General features: G+C 42.6%; 1 protein-coding gene across 9 annotated transcripts in view; it reads left to right on the forward strand.

Moving 5' to 3' along the window:
- ralgapa2 (Ral GTPase activating protein catalytic subunit alpha 2) overlaps positions 1-14,044 on the forward strand; it is a 92,117-nt gene that overhangs the window by 59,228 nt on the left and 18,845 nt on the right. For all 9 annotated transcript variants that reach the window (XM_069536363.1, XM_069536358.1, XM_069536364.1 and 6 more), the window contains 2 exons: positions 1,338-1,496; positions 4,454-4,581. In XM_069536363.1, the coding sequence (XP_069392464.1) occupies positions 1,338-1,496; positions 4,454-4,581 (287 nt within the window). The remainder of the gene's footprint in view (positions 1-1,337; positions 1,497-4,453; positions 4,582-14,044) is intronic.

Raw genomic sequence — 14,044 nt, forward strand, 5'->3', positions numbered from 1 at the left:
ACCCCCAGGCACTGCAGCTTAACTGGACTGCCTGCTGCAGGTTGTTTTTATAAGGAGCCTCTTGTGTTCTGCGCTCCTCTGCTCTGCCGTCTCCATGTGTGTGAAGCCCATTGGCTGGGTGGGGAGGTCAAAGAGGGCTAATTGGACAAGAGCCTTTGACTCGAATCACATTTTATTAAAGAAGTCTCAAACATTTGGATGTGATTAACAGGGGAATAAATAGAGTGGCACCGAGGATGATTGAGCATAAGCATCCTCATTAAAGTTGTGATTTTGCTCATCCACATGCTAATATCTTAACCCAAATTAACATCCCAGCCTCGATTGTCTCCTGCAAATGCATATTCAACATTTTCTCTGAAATTGTCCCAGTGACTGACCTGGTTGGTACCTGCTGATCCTTGGACAGACAGACTGAACTGGCGAGCTCCAGTAATCAGCATGCCGTGGATTTGTTTAAGATTAGCCTATTACCATAATTAAGGGCTTATAATAGAATGTGCTAATTACATTTTTGGTGGCGAGGGCATGTTTCTTAATAGCTCATTTGGCCCACAGTACATTGGCAGATGTTTTCTTCTGAGTGGAGGCTCACTTTTCATTGTCCATGATACCCCACAGGAAGGGGAAGGACAGCTTGAATCAACATCACTCAACCAATTGCTAATAAGTGATCAGCAGTCAGCCAGAGAATGTAATGTGGCTGTATCCACCTGTTTTCTTTGGGAAAAGTGAGGGGAAGCAGTTTACCTATTTCAAAACTAGCATCAGTCAATTTCCCGTCATTAAAGTGTCTCTTCTTGTCCTGCCCAGTTTCATTTGTGTTTGTGAATAGAGTGGAAATGGGAAGCAATTTAATCTCTGATGGAGAAAGTTAATTGGATTGGATTTATTTGGTTTTAAAATGCTCAATTTTGTGCATTTTGTGTTTGCAATTTGAATTTGTAATGTAAAAAACTATAAAAAAGAGTCAAAACCGGGGCCCAGACCCCTTATTTAAACCATTGTTTTCTTATGTAGCTGTGAGCAGTCACATTGCTCTCCCTGCTGCATTTAAGTTTTATAAAATAAATCATTATATAGTATATTGCTGTATAGAGTGATGTTATGGCACATCACTTATTGAGCCTTTCTGACCTCCTAACAGTAAATTATATTTTACAATCATCCCCTCAGTACACTCTTTAGCCCTCCGTAGGTCTCAGGGGCCTGAGGTGGCGACTGCAGTGACGAGCCCTAATCTCACTGAATTTGTGTTCTTGTCATTATCACCGCAGGGATGACAATTACCTTCACTTGCCAGGTACTTGATTAGATGAATTTTGTTTGTTTGACAGCTGCGTCACCTGGGAAACGACGAGGTACACATCGTGTGGTCAGAGCACACTAGGGACTACCGACGTGGCATCATCCCGACTGACTTTGGAGACGTCCTGATCATCATCTACCCGATGAAGAACCACATGTATTTCATCCAGATCATGAAGAAACCACAGGTAAAAGCACAGGCATTTGAGAGTTTAGTTAACACCATTGTTAACAATGCACATTTGAAGTAGGAAGTTACTTTAAATGCTCATCATTAAAAAGATATTTTAGTTGGCTGCTTTTGTGCTGGGATGACAATTGAAAACCGCACAGGCTTTTTTCAGCGCTGCACTAATTTCCAGTATCTGTTTGTGAGTTAAAGCAGTACCCCTGCTTCCTCTCCGCTCAGACTTTGCTGTAGGTTTTATAGGTTATTTCTCCTGTTGTGGTTTCAGTCTGAAGGCTCTTACTCCAATGGTGCATTATTACCCACACTATGGGTATGTGCTTTGAGAGATGGTTACTAGCCTTTCTTGGCTGGCTTTCATCTTGGATACTCCATGCTACTGCACAAACAGTGCACCTAGTGAAGGCAGTGACCCTGTGATACAATCTGATTGTATTGCACCCTTTTAAGGCATTATTTATCTATCAAACAGGTTATTTTCCAGAGAGATGACTGAGAAATATATAACATAACGATAGAAACACAAGAGTTTCCCAGCTTTATCCAAGCAATGGCAACAACAGACCCCAGAGGTCCAGTGAACTGAGGAGAAATGTCTGCAGCGTTCTTTTAGTGCTTACCATGTTTGCTAATCAGTTATTTGTTCAACCAACTGTATTGCAGTATTTCCTCCTCATTCATTTATTAGTAATTACTCTTCTGTAAACGTTTAAACAGTTTATCATAGTACTAGGTAATTTTTCATTTTGGATCAGAATTAATGGGTGCATGTTGTCATTAATAATCTGAAACTAAATGAGTTTATTAAGACCGTGTGAGAGACTGTTGATTGTCAATGCACTATATTCACATTATGTCTAACAAGGCAAAATATTACCTTGTCTTTCCTTCTTTAATAAATGCATTCAACATAAATACTTCAGTGGCTTGGATGGTTCAGAAATTGGTGAATACGAACATTCAAGCTTCAGCACAAATATTTTAACAAGCAAATATTTGATCCTTTCACGGATTAATATGATGTCCATGAGCAAAAAGACATTGAGATTATGTTTTTTCAGCAAGAATATCAACAAATATATGTCTCTGTGGAAAAAAATAAGTACAACTTGGCCTGAGAAGCCGGTATTTCCCTCCTTAGCAGAAATAACATTTATGGTAATTTTGCTAAATTGTTTACCAGTGTTTGACATTGGTTTATCAAGTCTTTGACCAGTCCTTCATGGAAAAATCCTTCAGCTACAAGATGTTTGAGAATTTTCTTGCTGGTTGTTTCAATGGGATTCAAGTCTGGGCTTTGAGGAGGCCACACCACAACCCTCAGTGGCTTCTTTTTGAAACATTTCCTGATTGATTTGTTAGCTTGCTCAGGATCATTATCCTGCTGAAATGTCTGCAGCTAAAACTTTTACGACAGATGGCCTCACTTTATCTTCAAGCACTCCTTGATATGATGTAGGACTCATGGATGAATCAATAACTGCAAGCTGCCCCATCCCTGTCCTGAGGGAGCAAAGCAAACCATAATATTTCCACCACCATGCTTCAAAGTTATTATGAGGTTCTTCTCCTGAAAAACTCTTTGGTCTGCGCCAAACTTCTTCTTCTACTGTCACCGTGCCCAAACAACTCTATCTTTGATCTGCTGTCCAGAGCAGATTATTCCTAGAGGCCTGGTCTTTGCCTATATGTTCTTTGGCAAACTGTATTCTTGGTCTAATGTTCTTTTTGGATAGCAAATGCTTTTTCCTGGCATACTTCCCACGCAGATCTAATTTGTGCAATCTATTTCTGATTGTAGACACATGCACTTTGGTGACGTTTCAAGAATTACCTGAAAGATCTTGGGAAGTTTTGGGTTTCTTTGAGACTTCTTTTTTGCATCAAACAGTGAAATGATTAATTTCACATAAATTGGAGATACTTTTTAATAAATTGTCAGAATCTTATGTATCCACAACCTTTTCTCTGAACGCCTTAGAGATCTAGCTCTTTAGAGCTTTACACAATGACAACACACTTCAGTAGCAAAGAGAACACCAGACCATAGATGTCAGAGTTTTGAATGAGATATGTTCCACCTGCCGTCTCTAAGGAAGCTCTTATAATTGGCCTCTAATCTGGAACCACGGGTCACAATTTAATGGATCTGATGGTAAGAGAGATGTCGGGGTGTACAGACTGTTTTCTTTTGTTTGTTTGTTACAAAATGTAACTTTGAGGTGTCTTTTGTTTGAGTAGGTCACTTTACTCTTTCAAATTGGATCAAAAGTTTGCTTATTCAAATCAATATTCACAAATCAACAATTTCATTAGAGGGGAACTTAACTTTTAACATGAATGCTAAGTTATCTACTCAGGTTTCTGGTGCTTGTTTCCACAGAGTCATTTCAGTTCTATAACGTGATTACTCAGTTAATTGGTCTGTATCATTCCCAGTTAAAGCCCAGTCATTGTTTAATTTGACTGGTTATTATACTCGCTGAACTGCCAAGTTGAAGACAGCAGGACCTTTTTGGAGAGACTTTGACATTCACGTCAACTTCCAGGTCAACGACCATTGAGCTTCAGTGATTAAGGGCCCCCTTCCAATATGCATGAACAGACGCGTGTACCCACACACACGCTGTCGCTAAAATGGATATTGGCCCTTTTGTGTTTGTTCGGTAGCTCAATATGAGGGCATTGTTTAGTATTGATTGTCATTTTAATTTCATTTACCTAACATTGATTCACATTAGATATGTATGGTTGTCATGCAAAGTTAGGTATAATCCAATTTCAACTTGAACCTTGCCCCAAACAGATGGAGAAACGGTAAGGAACCAAAAAGATTTTTAACTAAGCATTTGTATTTTTTAGAACTTGTCTATAAAGGACATGAAACTCATCAAATTAATTGGTGAGTATTGTGGATGTTTTTAATGACTCATTTTCTTATTCTCTTAACTTTCTCAGGTTCCTTTCTTTGGGCCTCTGTTTAATGGCGCCATAATCACGGGGACACTGCTGCCGAGCTTGGTGCGGGCCACCTGTATCAACGCCAGCAGAGCTGTCAAGTCCCGTCTGACTCTCTACCAGAGCTTGTATCCTTTACTCCTACCGCCTTCTGCTTCATTTACTGTTCACTATCCCATACAGGGGTGGCTCATCGGAGGAGTGCAAGAATTTAAAAAGATCAGCCCTTTATTACCCATACAGCTGAGACCATTAATGTTATGAGCATACATTTAGCTATATTTTTATGATGATTTCATTAGATGCATAACACCACTTAGCATAAATTTTCAGCACCACCAGCAGCCCATTTGGGTAAATTCATTGAGACATGTGGCGTGCTTGTCACGTCAGCCAACGTACACAGCTGAATGCTGACACTGATTTTTATGGGCTGGCTGATTTACATACAGCTATTAGCGCAGGACTGTTTCACAGCCTGGAGCAGCATGGGAGGCTGCGTGCGGCTGTTTTGGGTAGGAGCACAGATAATGTGTCATCATCTATCACTACCGTTTTATGGAGAATGAGGAGAGCCAAACTAAGAGCAACCATTAACAAATGCATACAAGTGCGTACAGACGCACACGCACACTCTAGTACCTCCACTCATCCGTCCAACAGTGCGCCGTTAAGAGCCTGACTCCAGCTGTAGTTGTCAGTTGGTTTAAAGGCAGTGTAATCACCAATGGAGATGAATTAGCATGTGAATGCCAACAGCACAGGGTGGGGGATGAGTTGGGGGTGGGCAGAGCCGGGATGGGCCCTGGAGGGGGGGGAAACCTGATCTCCCCTAACGCCCTGTTACTCCTCGGACAGCATGTACAGCACCGCCTCACCAGAACCATGCTGCCCCTATGGCGGTTGCTATAGAAACCCCCCCCCCAGGAGGTTCCATTTAGATGGAAGACAAAAATCTATTGTTTTAAAAAAATCTCAAGTTGTCGCTTTTATTATCAAGGTCTTCTATAAGAGGTTCTTACCACAAAGGATTTTGCTGCTTAATTATTCTACACCACACCCTGTGTACGTTGTTTACAGTTGGGCATGTGTAAGTATGTGCCGGCCTGTATGTGTTCCACAGTGCATCACATCCCCAGGCCCCCCACCCACCCCTATATCAGGCCTTGTCTGTGTGTCCCCAGGGGCATCCTGAGTGACAGATGTCTGTTACCCGACGCCAAGTGAATTAGCCCAGTGTGACTCTCAGTGCCAGAGGGGGGAGGGGGGGTGCAGCCACAGGCCTGCCTGCCTCAGGGTGTAGGGGGTGGTTTGTGGTGGTGGTAGTGGGGTGGGTGGGAGACAGTACCAGGCCTGCAGTGGGCCACAAAGCCTTACCTGGCATTCCTTAGCAGAGCAGCAGACAGCACAAAGGCGTGATCTATGAGAGGAGATAAGCGCTGCCTCTGGAGTTCTGGCACTGATAGGCTGCCAGGCCTGATGCACTCCAAGAGAGGAGATGAATGAATGTGCCAGGCAAAGCACAGTGCCAGCATGCGAGTGTGTCTTTCTGTCTGTCTGCTGTTTGTCTGCCTAGCTCGAAGGGTTTGTGAGGACAGAGGCAATGCACAAACTAATGAATGACCACAATGCAGAGTTTGATATTTTCTAGTTTTTGGATCTTTAAAGAGCTTGTATCAGATAATGTCCTTACTGTAGAGGTGGCAAAAGTACACAAATTCTTTACTCAAGTAAAAGGAAAGATACTCATGTTAAAAACCACTCAAGTAAAAGTACAAGTACCGATTCAAGTACAGGCCATGAAATGTACTCATAGTATAAAAGTAAAAAGGTTCCCCTCTGAAGGCCATACTTAAAATAATATGAAAAACAATTCACTCAAAACAGGGTTAAAGCAAGAACACATTTGTGAGCATGAAACATTTTTCAGGATGAAATGTGTACAATGTATTGAATGAAGTATTCTTCATTCAAATAAAGCTAGGGGTCGGGAATGTTTTGTTTCTCTGCTTCGTTGTAGACATTCATACTTCACTTTCTTCCATGTTGTTTCTCCTTGTAGATATTTAAAAAGTTAAATTCTAGAGCGTTAAAGTAAAGCTAATCAAAAAATAATTATTTAAGTAAAATATAAATAAAATCTACTTCAGTACATAAACAAAGTATTTGAACTTCGATAACTTGCCACCTCTGCCTGACTGACACAATGTCCAGCAATGGCATGAACACAACAGTGTTGAGTGGCAGGTGCAGTTACTCATTTCATCATGGGATTTGTCGTTTGTATTATAGAAGCCCTTTTGCACTTTTCCCTCTCGTCATTCTTCCATCTTCTCAGGATATGTGGCTCTTTATCTTTCTCAGGCTGGAACAATGACTTCATCTCGGATGTGTTTTTTGTGCAAGATTGAAAATCCTCATCCTTAGTTTACCCCTTCACAATGCCTTAACAATCCGCAGTCTGCTCTCTGCCTGTGAGGCCACTCTCCAAGGTAATTAGTTGAATATTTCTTCAAAGAGAAGCTATATGAACCCCGTGTGTCCAGATAAAAGGCCAGTGTGGCGCTGCAGCCCCCTCTCCCGCTCCGTCACAAGGCTCGAGAGGACTCCAGCAGTCAAATGCAGCGCTCAGAGGATCTCTCAGGCTAATAGGATTTGATATTGAAAAATGACCTCCAGCCACATTGTCAGAAAATACACACACAGATAAGCTCAAAGAGTGTTTTTCACATAGATACATGCTCTAGCTGTCTCGCTGTCTTTCTCCCCATCGCGTCTTGTGTCTCTCCAGCTCTGTTTTGTTGAGTTTTGTGAAATCTGTCGTTGCATTGTTTTTCTTGCACAGTGGCCAGATCTTACTGTCACTTAGAATTTGTCAGTTTCTCCTGTCAAGACGCAAACCAAGGCCTCGTAGACATCATATCACAGGCCTCTCACAGACAACTCATAATGTATCATCTATTATTTATACGCCTGATGGAAAATGCAGCTGGTCTGGCTTTGTGTGTCCTAAGTATATTGTCTGCAACTTGTCCACACTACACAGCTGCATTTTCGATACCACAAAATATTCAATCTTAACAACCTCAGTTTTTCATCAAACCACAGTTGTTTTTAGTGGTTTATTTGCAACAGAGTGGCGTCAGTGAAAGTCATATTATACTTCTACTAGTGGAGCTTATCACAGCATGCACAAAGTCTGTGACATAGTGCCTTTAAAGAGATGAGGAGCATGTTTGTGTCACCTGAAATCCCCGCCTGGATGGCCTTGCTATCTGCTGTCATATACGCTATGATGAGCATCCTTCATACTGTCACTGTAGAATAATGTCTTCATCGAGAATCTGGGATTCATTTCTCTCTTCAACAAGCACTTGAGTTTGATGGGCCATCAATCATTCTTTGTGATGGGGGTATTGTTAAGGGCAAAAACTGTGTGTGTGTGTGTGTGTGTGTGTGTGTGTGTGTGTGTGTGTGTGTGTGTGTGTGTGTGAGAAGACAAGTGTGAGAGAGAGAGACGACAAGTTTCTAATAGGTGAGACAATGCGGAAATGACCTTGAGTCAGAGACATAGCCTTCCTACTGGACAGAATCAATAGTTTTTGCACACTGCCCTTAGTCCCCCATACTCTGCTCTGACACACACGTAAACACACATGCGCATACGCACAGATCCCTCTCCAGGCAGCGATCAATAACCATAATCTGTTTCTGCCCATTGCCAGTCATGCGAGCCAGGCTTTTAGGTGGTGTGTGTGTGTGTGTGTGTGTGTGTGTGTGTGTGTGTGTGTGTGTGTGTGTGCGTGTGCGTGCGTGTGCGTGCAAGAGTGTGCGTGCAGTAGAAACCAGAAGAGAGGGAGGCTTGATCCTTTCATTGGAACCCAGAAAGCTGCTGAGGTCTGTCATGTGTTCCTCACAGGCTCATGTGAGCATATCTACAGTCCCCCAGCTCCACAGACGATGTACATAATGATAATGGATGTATACTGGAAACATAATGGATAAGATATCCTGCCTGCTCTCCTTTTGTGTGCTGCTGCTGCACCCTCCAGATGCCAACATAATTATTACAGTCACTGCATTGACAATGACATATTCTCACACCACTTCTGAGCAAGTTATTGTCCTGCTCTCGCTGTGTCTTTGTCTGACGGCAAACACTTTCCTTTGTATACTGTAAGATTCCTCACCTAGCAGAGATGAAAGTGCGTCTGCATGCATGATGGGGTGCCATGAATAGGATCTGCCACGTTAGTGTTGTCTCACATGAATTATTTAGCATCGCTGATAGGTCTAATTTGCCAGCTGTTGTGCCATAACTGTCGGCAGTCTCATGGATAATACTCAGCAGTCTATATCACTGTGAAACACAGTGCTTGACTGGGCACAGTGAGACACCAAGCTCGTCATTATATGCTGACCTGAACTGATGTGAGTATGACTAGCCAACTTCCTGTTTATGGAAAACAGAGACGGCCAAGTAAATTGTCTCATAAAAATTCCCCCTCATATTTTGTAACTTACAGTAAAGTTCCTTTACGGAGGTTTACACTTGTCACACAATGTGTGATATAACAATCTTGTTGTGTATCGCAAACCTTTTCGTTGGAGGCAGTTGGCTGTATTGTTGGGGGGGGGGGGGGTGAAGGACCAGTTCTGAGGTTTCCCTGCCTGGACTTGGCCAGGATGGTTTGGGCACTGGCTTTGATAGAGCGGTTGAGAGTTTACGCAGTATTTGGGAGGCTGCAGAGAGGAGGGGTCTCTCTCTCCCCCACTGAATGTTTTAACCTAATCCCATTATCAGTGTACCGCACTGCCTCCCATCTCTCTCCCCCCCCCCTGCCCCTCTCTCCAGTTGACCAGCTGTTCCTGCCGGGACTCACGACAATGTCCAATGTGTTCAGATCACTGAGTACCCCCACCCCCACCCCTTCCAATACGCACACACATACATAGAGCATAGTCCGTGCACAACCAAAGCATTTGCCTATAGGCCATAGCTGGAGCCTCGGAGAGCCTTGAGGGAGGAGGGTGTTAGTTGGGGGAGACAGGGGGTAGCTTTGGGGGTGCGGAGGGGGCAAGCACAGGCCTGTCAAACCAAGAGCCCTGACTCAGGAGGCAGCCCTGCTCGGATGGCATATGGTGTCTAGCTTCATACAACATGCAAAAGTATTCTCTCCCTTCGCGCCCCCCCCCCCCTGTCTCCCTCCCCTGCTGCTAATGCAGAATGACTCATAGCATTACTCATTCCCCCCCCACACACACACACTCACATCAGTTCCTCCTCCTCCTGCCACCCAGCCTGTAACAAAAGGTGCTGCGGGGCACCCACACCCTGAAAGCCTTGGGGGCCTAGCTCAGCTCAGTCTGCGCTCCGAGGTCTGAGCTTCACTGCGGGGCCGCCCCCTTTTTTAAACACAGGTAGAGCAGGCATGGAACCAGACGGTCAACAGCAGGGACCCAGAGCCCCGCCTGGGGTAGCGTACACACACACTGCTGGTGTCAAACTGTTGTGCCTGTTTGTGTTTGCATGTGTACAACAGGAAGTGCTTTTATTTTGTAGTGCCTCTAGTCTTACAAAATTACTGTGCTTTAAGTGCTTACGGGTGGGTTCTTTTTTGTGTGTGTGTGCATTGTGCTCCCTGTTTGTGTCTCACTGCAACCTGTCAAACAAACAAGGATTGCCTGTGTTAGGTTTTGGATGTTGTTTGTTGTAAATGCATTGCTTCCTTTTGGTGTCATTTTAGGCCAGAAGGGTAATTTCATTTTAAAATCACCTTTGGGTTTATTTTCTTCTTTGATTATTTACGGTAAGGGTGTTTTCAGTCACCACAATAATCCAGTTTTTACACAGAATATGAAATAATAAGAATCCTGGGAGTTTTCAGCTAAGATTAATAGAAACCACATAGCATGGTGTAACCCAAAGAATGTCATGCTCTGTGTATTTTTAAACTTGAACCCCTCCCACCACCACCACCCTCAGGCCCCTCCCCTCCTCTCTCTCCGTCTGTTATGCATTCATGTCTGACATCTGTCTGTTTGTGAGCGGCAAAGTGAAAGCCAGCAACACTGCCAGTGTTGTGCCGGATCGCCTTATCAATCCCGTCCCCACCTCATGCTTAGTGCATCAGGTAGAACGACATAAACAAGACCGACTTAAGTGCTTTAATGTTTTTGACAGCTGCTGGACCTAAATCAAGATTACATATCTTTAATATTATACTATGAATATATGTTATATTATCTCACTCAGAAGAGGAGCATGTAGTTTGAAATGTCACAGGTGTTTATATATATATATAACATTAATTTAGTCTTTTTTTCTTCCCAATTTAATTTCTATACTAGTACAAGGGCATAACCGTATTTTCTGGATTTGTATGTATTTAAATTTCAATACAACTCATCACTTATACTGATTGTATTTTTATTTATTTTTTTACCAAAATCAAGATTTAATTTTATCATTTACATGTCAACAAAAGTATATTCCATCAAAGTAAAAATAAAAGGTTTTGGTGCTCATTGTGCCCGTTACCGAAGATCAGGGAGTAAAATTAAAACTGGGTGAAAGTGCAGAACATCAGTCATCAGTGTTAGAATTTATGTTGTTTTGTGTTCTGCTAACACACTATATTTCAAAACAAAGTACAGAAAGCTAATGCTGCATTAAATAAATAATAAGTACAAGTATTTCTTTTAACTTCTTAATATTTCATAGCTGAGTAATAATCTAGTTGTAAAATATAATTTTATTACATTTTTAAATTATGTAGCTTAAGTGGTATGCTGCTGCTAGTGAAAAGTCTTCTATTTCTCTACATTCAAGGCTCAATAGAGATAATCACAACTGATTGAGCAAGCAAAGAGAAGAGCATGATGTTCTTATATGTATTATTGTATTATGCATACACTTGAACATGTAGGCCTTACAGTGAGTAATGGCCCCAGATTGGCTGCTAATGTGTAATGGAATGAACGTGTTGACTAGCCGTCAAGGTTGTAGCCTTAAAAGACGGATTCCAAAAATACTTCAGTTACCGTCTTTGCTATATATCAACAAAATTGAAATGACAATCACACTAATAGGTCACAGGTCTCTGTCAATCATCCTGAATACTCTGCCTCAGTGTCACTGCTGGATGAGTACTGACTGCACTGCCTTTAAGAGGACAAGTTTACAGCGATTGAGTGATTAGGTCGGGTGTAAAAACCGGTCTGTCTGCTTTAAGTGATTAGAATCCAGCTAGCCATTCCATCTGTTCCCCTAGCCCTGTTTAATTAATGAACTTTCTTTCTCCGACCCGTAGCCAGCCAGCACAACTCTATAGCAAAAGCTGTTAGCCCTCTCAGGTTATCCAAATGGTTGCGTGTTGTTGCCCCCCCCCCCCCCCCCCCCAATGGATGCGTTCTCATTGATTAGTTATGTTTTGTTTTCCCCTCTTTTGTTTCAGGGTTCTTGAAGGGAGGGTTAATGAGCTTTCCTGGCAAGCTGCAGCGCTTGGAATCCGGGGATAAATGGGAATAATTTTGTTGTTTTGTGTTGTTTTTTTTGTTTGTTGTTTTGTGATGGACTTGGCAGAGAAGTGAAGCCTCGTGCCACCATGTGTTTGTCTGCGCATGTGTGTACGTGATTGATAATGTGTGTTTGTTTGGATGTGTATGAATGGCTTTGAGGCGGGGGTATATTGCATTTCATCCCTGCTGGTCCATTATTCCTCTTCAGAAGCAGGGAATCTGGAACACTCTTTAACAGTTGGCTCTGTCCTTATTCATCTTCTAGCCGTCTCAGCAAAACTGTCCTGTCCTCCTTTTTACCACCACGTACTCTCTCTTCCTTTATGCCCCCTCTTCCTTCCGTGTCTCTTGTTACAAGGCAGTGGACAGCCCTTTGTCCAGCTAAAGCTGCCCTCTTTTGTTTGCGCCGCCTTTTTTATCCTTGTGCTAATCGCTATGGTCGTGTGCCTGAGTTGGACCCCATATTTCACGCTCGGCTCTCCTTTGTTTGACACACCGCCCCTGATAAGAATCCCAATTCTAGGGCCTCTCTGATATTGAAATCCAACAGCAGTGTAGAAAGAGCCTTCAATCATCCATTATCTGTGCTCCAGTGATTACCATTCAATCTCGCAGGGTCCAGGCTCCTCATCACCGGCCCCAGAGCTGAGGCTGTCCCCTGAAAGAACCTGCATCCCTTAACGCCTGTTCACATTCAAGCATATCCATAGATATTTCTGACGCTGTCTTGATACAGCCGCGCACTGAACGCTGCTGGGAAATGTCACTGAAATGTCACTCATCGTTCTCCACTGGAATCTCTCTGTCTCTGATGTGGCCTTGTTTTTTGGTTGGACTCTTGCGTTGACACCTTGTGACATTATTCTTTGTCCATAAATGGCTATTCAATTTTCAATTCTCTTTTTTTTTTGTTCAAAGACTGTTCTTTTATTTCGTCCTCTATTTTAATAAGGCTTCGTTGCTTTTAATGTCACAGACTTAATTGGCTGTTTTAAGGAAAGAATTAGTTGATTATTTATAAGTTGCACATTAATGCCTCTTTAAATGGTTCAAAGGCAGTGTCTGCTCCTCCGATGTCCTGTGGCCATTGTTCTCTTTTAGAGGATGTCCTTGTGCCTCACAGCATTTGCATTTTTGCACTAAATGGAATTTTCTGCATTAACAGAAAAGGCAAGGTAAACAAAGCAGTAACAAAAACAAAACATTTTAGTAGGTATCGCTGTGCATTGGCGGCCTCTTCTTCCATAAAGCAGCCTTTGATGTGTTAATACTGATAGTATGTTTTTCTTCGTCGAGTGGTTGTCTCCAAAAGACAAGCACAGAGAAATTTTGGAGAAATCGTCCTCTGTCTCTGTTGCAACATGTTGTAATAATATTGAGTTTAATTTGGAACCAAGAGCAAGTATTGTTGGTTGTAGAAACAGGCACAGCATATTCCATATCCCAGTAGTGCGATAGTGCTTATCATAGAAACTTGTTTCTTTGTTATTAGAATTAGCACTCATACGACACACAATTATCCTTCTGTGTTTTCATAATTTCAACTGCTTATTCTCATTGTTTTGGTTGAAATGTAAGAAAGAAAGGCTTTGTGCTGCAGGCATCCACTTATCCAACAGTCTGTGTAGATGCACAACAGCTCTCAGCACCTTTGTTTAATGTAGTGTACACATCTTCATTAGTTATGTATAGCCTCTAATTACTATTGATGAGACTAGCTGATTGGGGTACAAATCTATAGCTTTTGTTATTCTAATGAGCGTTATTTACCCTCAGATCTCCAAGCCAGGGGGCTTTGGAATGGGGCTTTGTGCAGGCAGACATAGCCGGGGCTGCTCTAGCTACACCCACTTGTTTTGTATCTTGTTTTTGTATTTCCCTCCCCCCTGCACCATCACCCGTCTGCTTGGATGTATAGCACTTCCCGCTCCTCCATCTGTTTTTGTCCACCCATAAAAAGGTCCATTATAATCTGCAGGATGCACAGTTGACATGTTGCGAGCGCCGCTTGAGCCAATCAAGGCGGTGTACCTAACTTGGGCCACAAATCCAAGAGGTTCTGTCCCCTCC

The sequence above is a fragment of the Paralichthys olivaceus genome, chromosome 12, assembly GCF_024713975.1.
Source record: "Paralichthys olivaceus isolate ysfri-2021 chromosome 12, ASM2471397v2, whole genome shotgun sequence".
NCBI lineage: Eukaryota > Metazoa > Chordata > Actinopteri > Pleuronectiformes > Paralichthyidae > Paralichthys > Paralichthys olivaceus.